General features: G+C 44.2%; 1 protein-coding gene across 1 annotated transcript in view; it reads left to right on the plus strand.

The window, feature by feature from the left end:
* Positions 1-14,704, plus strand: part of LOC143370318 (UNC93-like protein) — a 45,489-nt gene that overhangs the window by 9,841 nt on the left and 20,944 nt on the right. Inside the window, exons 2-3 of the mRNA XM_076815287.1 lie at positions 5,738-6,471; positions 10,804-11,023. Coding sequence (XP_076671402.1) covers positions 5,754-6,471; positions 10,804-11,023 — 938 coding nt within the window. The 5' untranslated portion in view covers positions 5,738-5,753. The remainder of the gene's footprint in view (positions 1-5,737; positions 6,472-10,803; positions 11,024-14,704) is intronic.

Raw genomic sequence — 14,704 nt, forward strand, 5'->3', positions numbered from 1 at the left:
AAATACCTACAAAAAAATTCGCTCACTGTGTAAAGTTACTTTTTAAATATATATAATTAAATGTAAATACGATGATATGAACTAATAATAGTGATGTTGGTGAAATATTGTAAATTCTAAAATATCTAAAATATTATAATGTCTATAATATCTAAATATCTATAATATCTATAATATCTATAATATCTATAATATCTATAATATCTATAATATCTATAATATCTATAATATCTATAATATCTGTAATATCTAAATATCTATAATATCTATAATATCTATAATATCTGTAATATCTATAATATCTAAATATCTATAATATCTATAATATCTATAATATCTATAATATCTATAATATCTAAATATCTATAATAGCTATAATAGCTATAATATCTAAATATCTATAATATCTATAATATCTATAATATCTATAATATCTATAATATCTAAATAGCTATAATAGCTATAATATCTATAATATCTATAATATCTAAATATCTATAATATCTATAATATCTATAATATCTATAATATCCATAATATCTAAATATCTATAATATCTATAATATCTAAATATCTACAATATCTATAATATCTATAATATCTAAAATATCAAAAATATTATACCTAAGTAATAATATATCTGAGCAAAAATGATTTTTGAGCGGCAAAAGAGCTAGATCGAGCTCCGATCAGAGCCATCATTAATTACACCTAAGTAGTATTCCATGAAATCTAGAATTTCACGTTCGCATAACATTCTTTCCTCATTTCGTCACAGCTTAATAATCCCCGGAGGTAATATCTGCTACTCCTTCTCCAAGAATATCCGATCACCCGTGCAGTTCTTAGCGGAAGGAGATCCATAAACCCACCGTCGATTAAGCGTATCCAGAAGCCGATAAGAATTCCCCAGCCACCTAACACCAAGGTGCTTGTCGTTTAACAACCACCGTTGCCGCCCGATGTGATGTAAGCCGCGCAGGAATAGCCTCCTCTCGCAGCCAGCAGCGAGGAGGCGATAAAAAGAGCGGCGAACGCCAGGAAACGCGGGGAAATTTTGAATGCCAGCCAAAGCCGTTTATCGAACCTTGACCTCGTCGCGGTGCAAGTTCGCACTCCAATTAATCTCAAGTCCCCGCACGCTTCAGCTAAGCCTATGTTTATTCGCCCGCTGATAACGTTTCGCTACCTCGTTTTCATACGTAATGCCGGTCGAAGGCTCGCCAGAAAATCGTTTTCAGGCGTTATTAGCGCCGGCTGGCTTCTCCGCGGCGGCCGATAACGAGCGGCGCCGATTAGATTCCTTTACAGCATTCCCAGAATGTAATTTAAGTGCCATTTTCTTACAGAGATTCTCGGAATAAAAAGGCTTGCCCGCCGCGACAGAGAACCCGCCGATAATCGCGGAATCGGCACGAACATTGTCGAGCGAAGCTGCGCGTTGCCCGAAAAGGAAGCTAATTAAAATTCAGCTTCCACCGCGACACCTTCGCGCCACTTTTCCATCCCCCGTTCCGCGAACAAAAAAAGAAAAAATCGTTCGCTATCGATTCTAGAAAAATCCTCTCTCCCCCGCGACTTTTCCTCGAGCGAGGGTTGAACGGATCGTTTTTAGGAGCCGGCAGGGGCGGTTCAGGGAAACGGACGAAGAAGGAACTGGCCGAACGCGTGGTCGTTGGGAATTTCGTTACGAAATCGGGATTGTAAACAGGCAGTCGTCGACTCGGCACCGATGCCCCCGCGTGTCGCCCCGTTTGTTTGCGCGAAGAGGAGAAATAGTACAACGAGATTCGCGGTTAAAGCAGAGTTGAAGGTCGTTGGGAACTGGTTAGGGTGGGCATTCGGCTCGCGCCACGCTACACCTTCGGCGGCCGAATCGTATTCAAGTAAGTCAGGGTCACAGGAACCGTGTTTCTGTGTTACTAATATAAAACTGGCGGTGGGAATCGCCCGGATCTCGGTGCCAGGCGATAATTAACCGCGCGCCGAGGAAATCGGCGATCTTTCAATGGGGAGGGGCGCGCGGAGACGCGCCTCGATTAAGGGGAATTCTTCCAGCGCTGATATAGAGCCGATACGATTTCTTAAGCCCCCGATCGCACTTCGGTTAGGTGCGTTAGCTCCGCAGCGAATTGTTGCGCGTTATGTAACCGCGATGCAAAAATTTCTCCTGAGGTCAGCGATATTTTTCGACATGCCGAAGAATTCCGCGTGCAATCGCTGCGTGACCGACGCGGGTTCTACAGTTGCGGCTACAGTGTTTCGTGCGTTACGCAACGGGGATATGGGATTTCTCTGGAAAATTAATAAATCGCATTTCGCGGCTCGACGGACGCGATCCCCTTTGCGGTTCCGATTTCGGGGGTTTCGGTGGTCCCGTGTAAAATACTCGCGGAGACTCGAGGTCTCGCGAGTTAGCGCGCCGGTTAATTTGTTTTAAATTCTTCGGGCGGTTGATTGAAAACTGCGGGAGGGGAATGCGCCGCGCGAAACTCGTGTCGCTTCGACGTATAACAATTCCCACGTGTTTTCTCTTCGGAACGTGTTTGCTCGAAGAACGAAACGAAGAATTTTCCCGTATCGCGCGCTCGCTTGGTACGGCGCGCCACTCTTGTTATGCAACAAAAAGATTATTACTATATGCCTTTTCGTCCCGTTTTTTCCGCGGCATTGTGTCCAGCGAGGAGCACAGACGCGAATTGGAGAAGAGGACAGAAGGACGCGCCGCGTAAGCGCGCGGGCTCGCTCCGTCTTGCCCGCAATTTCATCGCGAGCGAAACTTCCTGGCAACCGTGGACGGCGTTCACGCGAAAGTCCTTTGCCACCGCGCTTTTTGCCGCTCGTCAATCGAACGCGACAGCCTTCCACGCGATTCTCCGATCTTGAACGATCGCGACGAATCCAAGGCTCTTTTATTCCTCGGTGGCTTTGTTATTACTGTCGCTTAATCCCCTCCAAGTATCCGGTTTAAAGCTTCCTTCGCAATACTGCTGCGCGAGTTGTCTTTTCAATTAAAAAAAAAAAAAAACAATCCTAGGTACTTACTCTTTTTGTAATGTTCTGCGCGAAGCAGTGGCGCACCCGGAGGGAGAGCGGCAGAATAAAAAAAAAAGGAAAAAGGAGATTAATGTCGCCACAGTTGAAGTAATTCAATAGCTTTGTAAAAAGAAAAGGAAGCTGGCTTTTATTCTTTAAATTTCCTGCAATCGACTAATGAATTTTATCGAATTCGCGTTGAAAGTATTTGTGTCCGTTGGTTACCCTCCAAATTAAATCCCGAGTGCGCCACTGATTTAAAGACGCAAGGTGAATGTCCCAATTTCTGCTCGTGTCCCCATTTCTGCTGATTTCGTATTTTTCTTATTATTATAAGCGTCACGTTTGCACTGTAGTTGCAACAAAATAATTCTAAATTATTTGAACATTTACGCGAGAGTAACCAAAGTGCAGCGTAAGCAGCGAAAAACTTTTAAAATGAGACACACGTGATTTTTCGACCGTATTTTAGCTGGTTGTGGTAAGGAACAGGGTCACTAATGGTATTCGATAATTGGGCAGAAAATAGTTTTTGTAGTAAAAGTTCTTATTTATTAAAAAAAACAGACACCGTATTGTGCTCTGGATGTAGATTTTTCACTATTTTTGATTATTTTAAGTAGAAAACAGGTGATTAGGTTTAGGGTCAAGTGAATCACCGTCGTGTCCGCATTTCTACTCACCAAAATTTTAGCTACATAACCTGACGTATTCAATATATGCTGTAACCTCTATTTCTATTCGAAGGCATTTTATTTTTTGTTTATCATTATTTTATGCTTTACTGTTGTGTTATGAAACATCTCTATAAAAGATGTAACTTATTTTAACCTGAAAGGGTAACATATTATCGCTATTTTTCGTCAGCAGAAATACGGACGTTTAAAACATTATATTTAATTACAAATTACTAGTAGTTAAACATCTTGAAATATCTTTCTTAAATAGTTTTCGACTGGTTGATTTATTATTAAAGAATTAATCAATTACTCTGCAAATTTTCATCACAAACAAATTTTTTACACCTTTATGTCGAGTTACCTCTCAAATGAGCAGAAATACGGACATTTAGAGCATTATATATTTAATTAAAAATTACTAGTAGTTAAACACCCTGAAATATCTTTCTTAAATAGTTTTCGACTGGTTGATTTATTATTAAAGAATTAATCAATTACTCTGCAAATTTTCATCACAAACAATTTTTTTTACACCTTCCTTAAAACAAGTAACCTCTTAAACGAGCAGAAATTGGGACATTCACCTTACCCACGTCTGTTTAGACACGAAAGGTACCGCGATCTCGTCGCGTCGAACCCCTCTACTATAATAATTCTTAGCTCGGTGATCGCGCCAGCGTTTCCATAGAATTTCCTATCGCGACAGGTCCGGGGCGTTGGTCCGTTAACGAAACTTGAAAATGCTGGTACGATTAAATATTCCACGGCCAGGTGAAATTAGCCGTCCGCCTGTTCAGATTTCTTCGCTGGGCCGTAAACAGAGTGTGTTTGAAACCCGCGAGGCTGGCCGTCTGGGCGCGGAAGAAAGTAGTTTTCAGAAAGGCTGCCAATGAAATCAACATTCGTCAGAGTGGTGGGGTCTGAGGGGGCGAGGGGGGGTTGGCAGATAGGCAGGAGGGGAGGGCAGCGTGGTTGTCGAAGGAGGTGAAGGTATTGCGAGCGCCGGTTAATTGCAATGCACGCCGCGCGACACGTGTCACAGCATTGTACGGCCGGTCACGCATTCCCATCGATTACATCGACGACAAACGAATTTACAAGCGCAACTGGAACGTGCTTCGCGAACACCTTCAATAAGGCCTTTCCAAACAAAAAAGAAAGGATTCTTTTTAAGTCGCGATTCGTGACGAGGTCTCCGCGCGGCTCTTCATACCAATGAATGGCCCGTTATAAATTGCCACCCGAACAAGTGCTGGGCCCTGTGCGCTACGTCTGGCGCGAGCGTGTACACGCGAGCCGTATGATACATCGAGGCCCCTCGGCTTCGTCGAGAACATCGCTCGAGGGGATCGTTCCTGCCGAGGGAGATTTTCAATGTAAAGGGGACGAAGGTTGGTAAAAGTGAACCTCCGCGGCAAGGAAACCTCCCTCCTCCACTAGGAAACTCTGATTTCGCGATGGGTGGTTCCTCTTCCCATGGAAGTTATTTAGTTATGGTTAGGCTTCTAACAGTATTGCACTGCAGCCTCGCCATTTACTTCGCTTGTCTTTATGTAATATTCTCTTCTCTGGATGTGTCAAGTAATAAACGAATAATAATAATAATAATAATAACAACAACAACAACAACAATAATAATAATAATAATACTAATACTAATACTAATACTAATAATAATAATAATAATAATAATAATAATAATAATAATAAAGTTCGCTAAGAACGGGTGAGATCAGCGCCTAGAGTTATCGCCTTCTTCTAGTGCAACTCTATTTTTCTTCTGACACCGCGATAGAGCACACAGACCTGAAGAATTCTCATATGTACAGTTTTCTTCCATCTCGCAGCGTTACAAAGTTATATTAAAAAAAAAAACAGAAAACGCGATAATTTTAAGGGCTGATTGCACCTCTTCAGAGTGATTTTCCTCCTCGCTTCGAAGAATTTCATCTCCCCCTCACAATGACAGAAGACCGAATACCCAAAAACGCTAATTATCTGAATTTGTTTATGGGTTTCAGGTAGCAGCCACGTAGAATGGTAGCTTCACCACACGATGGTACCAGAAGTGTCGGTGGCGGGGGCGGCCGCGGCGACGGCGGTGGCGGTGGCGGTGACGAGACCGTTTACACGGTGACCGTGAGTGGGGTCGGTTACAGGAACGAGGGTTACAAAGACGACGGTAACGGCGGTATACCTCCCGAGCCGCATAAGCCGCCGCAGTTGTCGTCCACGGACGACGACACCCAGTCCAGGAAGTTCAAGCTTTCGCGCGGCGAGAAATGGCGGATCCTGAAGAACATCGGCACCGTGTCCGTGGCGTTCATGGTGCAGTTCACCGCGTTCCAAGGGACGGCGAACCTGCAGTCCTCCATAAACGCCAGTGACGGCCTGGGCACGGTCTCCCTCTCGGCTATATACGCGGCCCTGGTGCTCTCCTGCATCTTCGTGCCCACCTTCGTCATCAAGAGGCTGACCGTGAAATGGACCCTGTGCGTGTCCATGCTGTGCTACGCCCCGTACATCGGCGCCCAGTTCTACCCGAAATTCTACACCCTGGTGCCGGCCGGCGTTCTACTAGGCCTCGGCGCGGCACCGATGTGGGCAGCGAAAGCCACCTACCTCACCCAAGTCGGCGGCGTCTACGCCAAGCTCACCGACCAGCCCGTCGACGCCATCGTCGTGCGGTTCTTCGGCTTCTTCTTCCTAGCCTGGCAGACCGCCGAGCTTTGGGGCAACCTGATCTCCTCCCTGGGTAAGCGACAGTCTTATTTCCAGCTTATTTACAGATCCGGGAGTTATAAGTAATTCTCATATCTCCCACTGCTTCGACACTCCCTCGGTACGTGATATCCCAATCCAGTTGGACAATCCATCACCACTCGGTCCGCATCTCCTTTCCCAGGAAACCGCTTTCGAGACCAACTAGCATCCCGCTCCGCTGCCCATAAATTAATCCGGCCAGCCGAAACACGTGTTCGAAAAATCCCCTCGGAGAGGAGCATTTAAAATGCAAATGCCCCGGATCGCTTCGGGCGATACCTCTCAGCTAAAATTCTTCATCCTCGAGACGCTCCCGGGCCCGAAAGTCTAAATAGTCGGATCGTTCCTGGAAGAGTCCCCCGAGGACGCGGGATCGGTGTCAATAATGTCGACACCGGTCATAAATCTGGCCAGCGGCTCGGCCACCCTCCTAGGACAGGCTATAGGCGCTACCATCCGCGCCGATCGGCGCGGACGTCACGCGAAATCGTCGCGTAGATCCTGCTGTTTCACGGCGCTCGTAAACAACCGTTGCGACAGGCTCTCTCGCGTGTAGAGGCAGGAAGGCGTCTGCGGCCCGGTAGACGGGTGAAAACGTTCGGGTCCTTTCCCTGGGATCGGCAATAACCTCGCCGAGGCTGGTGGCACGCGTTCCTCATGGACGCTCGCCGGTGCCTCGAGTGGTTCGTCTGACTGACAACGCCGGGCGAGAGACTTCGCCGTGAAAGACGGGGCAGGCATGGGGCTTGTAGAGGGACGGCGACGGAGAACGCTTCGCACGCGGCGAGAAACAAGATTTATCCGGTATAAACCCGTGATAGGCGGTCTCCGTACCACCTCGTACGCATTCCCCGATACCGTGTGGTGGTAACGCCGCGTTTTAACCGTTTTCTACCATTCGGATCCTTCGATCGAAGCCACCTCCGTTACAGCCGCGACGCTCCTTCCGGCAACCGGCGTTGCATGCGGCGCCACGGTGACCCCAGTTTCGTCCTCTTCCTGTTTCACGCTAAGACGCGCGCGCGTAGTTCGGGGGTATATATGCGCACCGAGGGGGCTCGGATTTTCGGCTCGAAGCGTGGTCAACGCGCTCGGTGCTATGGGGGTTGCACACCGGTGATCGAGACTTAAGGGGTCATTCTACTTTCATGCCCTTTAATACTCGGGCATTTTTTTTTTATTTTAGCCCAATGGTTTAGGTGCTACAAGTTCCACCGTTTTGGATGAATTTTTTGACGCCTCGACTTTAACTTAATATATATATATGTAATTAATTATTGCAGACGGCACTGGGGAGTCGTTAAAGTCGAGGCGTCAAAAAAATTCATCCAAAACGGTGGAACTTGTAGCACCTAAACCATTGAGCTAAAAAAAAAATGCCCGAGTATTAAAGGGCATGAAACTCCCTAGTGAACATACCATTAAAAGTGACAAAAAACGACGATCTTTGGGAATTAATTAAAGAAAAACTGCTGGATATAATTTAATGGGACCTTTTGCATTGTATTAAGAATGAATTAAACTATATATATATAACTCTCTCTCTCTCTCTCTATATATATATATAACTCTCTCTATATATATATATAGTTTAATTCATTCTTAATACAATGCAAAAAGTCCCATTAAATTATATCCAGTAGTTTTTCTATAATTAATTCCTAAAGATCGCCTATTCGTATGGACTCTAGACCAGAACATCCCCTTAACTCTCGGTGCTGGGTCTTTCTGGATCCAAGCGTAACGTTAGTCAGATTCTCTACCGCTGTGAGAAAAAACACGTGAATAAAATCGGTATGGGTAGTAGGACAGTTAAGACGGGACCAAAGCGTCCATTTCCCAGGCGTCCACTTCTAAATATGTAATCATTGAAACTGATGAGTCTCCCCGTAGAATGCTTGTACCAAGTACAGAATTAGATTTGCAAAGATCTGGAGTGGGGTCTCTCAAATGAAGAACTTCTTGTTTTCGACGATACTACAGAGTTGAGCGAATGGGAAACATGGGACTACAGCGTGGCAGTCAATGCGTTAGTGTTAAAGCACACTGTGCAATCATCTGTGCGCAGGAATTCGAGGTGAATTGGTGAGGCGAGTCTTGTGCATTGGGCTTGTTTAGGGTTGATTGGAGAATTTGGGGTTTTAGGTCTGGGTTTCCTGGATGAGTTTAGTTACTCATTCGAGCAATTATGGTAGCCAGGGTAGTACTCTTTGCAGGATGCGGATGTTGTTTTGATGACTGGATTTTATGGGCACTGTCGCCCTTCCTGGCGCCTCTATGTTCCTTTCCAAGGATCTCGATTGCCTTGAAGTCATTTCTTGAGTTTACACCGTGCAGGTACCTCTTAAGCAGTATTAACACTCATATTATTCACACTAATTAGGGAGTCCATTTTCTGGAGACTTCATTGAGGATTGTAGCGAAGCGACGAAGGGAATACTTAGATTCTAATTCAGGAATATTTACAGCAGTGTTATGTCACGTTACTGGATATCTTCTTCGCCGGGACTTCGGGGTTTAATTAGTTGCAGGTCCGTAGCCACAAAGAAAAGCGTTGCTCGTGTGATTCAGTAATTAGTTTGAACCATTACTGCCTAATCCTTAACGCAATTTCCAGCCTATGTCGCTATTACCCTACCTCCGCAATTATTTGACTTGTACAACATTGTATTAATTTGCATAACGCCCGTGCACGGTACACTCCGCTACTCTCGCAATAATTTACGTAATCTTGAATAAATTACCCATTACTCTAACAATTCTCGTGGATCTAAGAACATCTCCCGCGAACTGAAACTTCTATATCGTAATTAAATTCGTAACGAACAAGACTGACCATTAGTCAGCGAATAGCGAAACACTTAAACGCTCCTCTAATTAGCCGCGGATTAACACTTTTCGATATACCTACACCGCCAGCCGCGGAGATCGAAATCGGATGAACGCACCTACAGACCCATGACCAATTGCATACGAGCATGTCAGAAAGGCAGAAACAAATCGATAGCGTGCTATTAGAACTATACATAGATTATAATCACCCTCGCTACTACCTCATCTTCGCGGTCTACTTTTCAACGGAATCACTCGCTTTCGAATGCCGTCAACTTTTCCCCGTTCCCCCCCTAGTTTCCTCGCGCGGGCGTTTATCAACGTGAGAATTTCACTGAGAAACGCCTCGTCGCCCAAAACGATTCGGGGGCAATCGTCGGGCTGCTCCTCGGCCACCCCAGCTTCGCCACCGTCGAGCGGGAAAAATCGCGTGGCGCACGCGTCCGTCGCGCGATGGACGGATATATTAATGCACGCCGAGAAGTAGGACTCGCGGACAATCGGAAACGATGGTGGGAGACATTGTAAACATGCTCTATGATATTATCAACGACGCTCCGGTGAAAGTTCCTGTCGTTCCCTGCCCGATGACCGCGTACACCGATTGGCCAACGGATTTCCAGAATGCCGATACGTTTCGTGCTCGCGCGATCGGTGCTCGGCACAGCATTTGCATATTCGAAGAACGAGATCGCCCGCCAATAACGCGGCGAGAAAGAGAGAGCCGCGCTTCTCGCCCTCTTATCGAATCGTGCTTCCTCCCTGCTGGCCGTTAGAAACGACATCAGTCGCCAAAGTTGAAGAACTTTAACTCGGAGAGATAACAGAGCCTTCCACCGCTTTGGACAAAAATTCGGGCTTTTGTTTCGTAAAATATTTAATATTCATAAATGAAACGGTAAGAAAATAAAATGAAATATATAGATAGAAAGTAGGTACCTACCTACCAAGTTTTAAATCTAAAACAAGACACAATATTTATTATAAAATATTTAGAAAAATCAATAAACAACCAACGTAGACACTTTTACTGATTTTAATGTTCCCATCGATTCTCGCCGCCCCAAATTTGTCACTCTGGGCGAATTACTCTGTTCGCGCTCCTACATCGGCCTCTGAGAAACATTGCATTCCCATTTCAATATTCTGCCCATCAGCTGTTTGACTACGAGGTTTGCTCGCGCCAGGAATCGAGCGAGGAATAAGAAACGAAAATGTCGCCTCTGTTTGGCAAAGATAAGCGAAACTTTCGAGCAACACAGCCGATACTCTGTTATGAAGAAGGTGTGCCGAGGAACAACAGAAATCGATTGTACTGTTGCTTGAAAAGTAGAGGTGCAAATACAGCGTCGGTTGGCTGGATTTGCTTAATCCCCGGAGGTTCCTCGAGCACGGTTACTTTCCATATTTCTCTTCTTCTTTTTTTTATATTGTCGGAGGGAGGCCTCTCAGTTGCGTTAATGAAATTCCTTCGTTTCGTTTGGATTGCAAGTGCTGAGCGAAGGAGAGTTCGGCAGCGGCGGAGGGAACAGCACCACCAGCTACAACAAGATCAAGCTCTGCGGAGCGGACTTCTGCGTCCTTGGTAACGGAGGCCACGAGAACCTGGAGCGGCCTCCCGAGTCCGAGATCTACGAAATTTCGGCGATCTATCTGACCTGTGTGATCATCGCCGTCATAATCGTCGCTCTCTTCGTCGATCCCCTCTCGAGGTGAGTAATCCGCGCGTAAACATCTCTAACCACAAGCGGCTGCGAAGCGTTTGCTTCAACGAAGACGAGCACAAGGACCGTTGCCCCCTTCCAATTAATCTCCTCGGGGGCAAGTGCTATTAAAGCTCGATTACACCGGCCCAGCACTGCCTCGCTCTCGAAACTGCTGGCAGGCCAGCGGAGACACTCGCGCCGTGCTCGGCCCCATCGCTACCGATCAGCCTTTAACCAAGTACCGCAGCTTTCCACTCTCTGCTGACCTTTAATTTTTCATTTCACTCGTATCGGTGATTAATACTGGATACAAATGCCGGCTGCGGCTCGTAACAACCGTATTTATTGCTTTATTTATACATTGTGAGGCTGACAATACGGCCATGGAATAAGTGATTACTTGCGCAAAGATAATAACGTTGAAAGATTGGCTTTCTAGATGTTTCGTAGCTGATAATTCAAAGGCTGGATGACACTAACGTGATATACAGCCCGTTTCTGCGGATGCTCCCTCTTCTCCATTGAAAATCACTGCACCCCTCCCCGGGAGTTTATTGTACAGTTTAATTAGCAGATCGTCACGCAGTAGTTCCACGTACCCATTACGTTGAAAAACGGCCCGGCAAGTGCTAATAAATCGTGAGCGAAAATTATCGGGATTCCGCATAGTATAGTCATTGTGTAGGAAACGTTAAAACGATCCGGGGGATTAATTAGCCATTCGACAGGCCGCGGAGCAACAATGACCCGTTTGCAGATTAATGCGGGACAGAGTGCTGAATAAACACGAGAGTTACGATCGATTATGCGTTACGTCTTGTAACATGCAAGGCCGGGGAGATTTCATTAAGCGTGCGTAATCAGCTTGAACCACGAACAGCTCGAGGACGCACCTGCTTCGAGGAAAGTCTTCACCCGGCTCGCCTTTTACGCTTTTCATCTCAGCGCCAATATTTGGTAACGACGACAAGGCGCCCCCGCGCTACTCCACAAAATCGCCCGTATCATTTAGCGCCTGCCCGGCCTTCAATTTATTGTTAAGGAAACACTCGGGGCTGCTGGATGCCCGGCACGATAGTTGCTCACGGTTAAACAAACATCGGTTTCGCTAGAAATGCACGGCCGCCGAAGCTCCGCGAGTGAAACTCTGTACTTTTCCGTTTCCGTTTATTAGAACCCATCGTCCAGCTCGCCCGACACCCATTATCGTCATTTTTCCACGCGACGCGGCGCGTCCCCTCCCGCTAAGTCGCGGGAGCTTGTGTTTCTGTAGGTTTTATCGAGGACGCGGTGGATTACTGCGTAAAATTTGACGGCAATCTCGCAGACGAAATTATCCACGGATGACTCGAGCCGTCAAACTTGATTAACTCGCGGGCCTGCGTGTTTACACACCGCGAAAAACGTAATGAACGTGAATCCAGGTGCGTCGCCGGTCTCATTTGCATTTTCGAAATTCAAGAGGCACACGAGTGCGCAAACAGAGACGCGCGCGTGCGCGATGCTCGCTGAATCGTGAGATAAAAGTGACACCTTATGTTTCCAAGACACCATTGGTAGCTAACAAGACCTCCTATTTACTAATCCTAATGTGATACTACAAAATTCGATGTCTCCATTCGATGCTCCTATAGTTCTACGGAGTTCGACGACCTTTGCTTAAGGGGGAACACCACTGTGACCGCCGGAAAAGTAAGCCATTTTTTAAGATTTTTTTTTAGGCATAATTTACAGTTTCCATAGAAAGATTTTATTATCTACCTTTAGTACACCGTCTTAAGAGACTATACAAAAAAAATAAATAAAAAAACATCCATAAATTTTAATATATTAATTAATCTTCTAGACCTCCGCACGCGAGCTGATCGAAGGTGTAACTATGGACCAGCAGGTCCGAAATCAAATTTCATTTTTTTTTATAAACTATATGAGTGCAGTTCCCGTTGTACGTACGGATTCTTTGATTGAGAGCAAATTTTTTTAAATACACTCGAAAAACTGTCCATCTTATTCGCGGATTTTCGAAACTTTTCTTCTAAAGCGCACCATTTTTACAAAAATAATTTGTTTAAGAAATCGGTACGTACAACGGAAACTACACTCATATAGTTTATAAAAAAAAATCAAATTTGATTTCGGACCTGCTGTTCCATAGTTATACCTTCGACCAGCTCGCGTGGGGAGGCGTAGAAGATTAATTAATATATTATAATTTATGGATGTTTTTCTATTTAATTTTTTGTATAGTCTCTTAAGACAGCGTACTAAAAGTTGGTAATAAAAATTTTCTATGAAAACTGTAAATTATTCCTGAAAAAAATTCTTAAAAATGGCTTACTTTTCCGACCGCCACAGTGATGTTTCCCCTTAATGAATTCCACGCGGTTCCCTAAATTAACGTCGATAATGGAAATTTAAGTGAGAGATAGATGCTTTATTTAATCTCCACTGTTTTAATGGAAATTCGTTCGCCAATATTTGCTTGCTCGAGGAAGTGTAACGAGACCTGTTGATAGGGAAGAGAAGAGTGATAAGATCGTAACCGACGACTGACGCAAACGACGAACATATCCCCAAAAATAGGAAAAGCAAGATCGTAAATAGGAATGAAATTTATCTCTCCGCACTTATACACTCCGTGTCAATTGCTGTGTAATATTATGCATGTAAGTGCACAATCTGCACAATGAATTGTGGGCAATAAATTTTACTCGCGTGTATTATCTCGCGCGCTGTGATGCACATTATCGTTCTGTCGGTGGTTAAGCATTTTTGGCGGGAGGATTAATGTATCCTCTTTTTTGTACGTAAACAAAGGCCTCTCTGCGTACATCCCGATGAAAACGTCATTCCCTCGGTCAATAATGACGGTGCGATGTAATTTTTAATTCATGTTCAGCCTTGGACAAAATTAACCGTCCCATTTCATTCGTCTTCGACCGGGCGTGAATAGCTTTTTGCAAAACACCCGCGAGTGTCTGACGAATATAATCTTTTCCTGCAGCGAGTCCTCTGTTACATAGTTTCGTTTGAACCAGCCTCTTTCTGCGATCGCGTCAGAGACTTTTAGTTAAATAGGTAGCTTCAAATGATTCCATTGCACAGTGCGGCATTTGAATGGGGATTTGGGGCAAAAATAAAAGAATACATATGTCTATAATGTGGTAGTAATTCACAGTTTTATATTAAAAGTTGTTCTAATTAAGTTAACGGAGATTTATTACATAATTATAGTAATTTTAATACAAGTTATGTTAAAATATCTCATATATATTAAAATATCTCATATATATTAAAATATCTCATATATATTAAATTATCTCATATATATTAAATTATCTCATATATATGATATATTTTAATATAACTTGTATTGAAATTACTATAATTATGTAATAAATCTCCGTTAACTTAATTAGAACAACTTTTAATATAAAACTGTGAATATATATATTTGCCTTTTTGTCAGGGAAATCATTTTATTGATTTTATTTTCTACAAAATCGCGATTACGAACAGATCTCCTTGACAAAAAGATAAATAACATTCAGTGTAGCAGTTTGTAGCAGCAAAAAATTATATGACAATGTGGTACAATAGCTTCTTAATACTGAACAATAAAAATTACAAGATGGTTTAAACCATTTAATAAAACTCCCTTTTTAAAAAAGAAAAGATGTTTTTAAA

The sequence above is a fragment of the Andrena cerasifolii genome, chromosome 6, assembly GCF_050908995.1.
Source record: "Andrena cerasifolii isolate SP2316 chromosome 6, iyAndCera1_principal, whole genome shotgun sequence".
Taxonomy (NCBI): domain Eukaryota; kingdom Metazoa; phylum Arthropoda; class Insecta; order Hymenoptera; family Andrenidae; genus Andrena; species Andrena cerasifolii.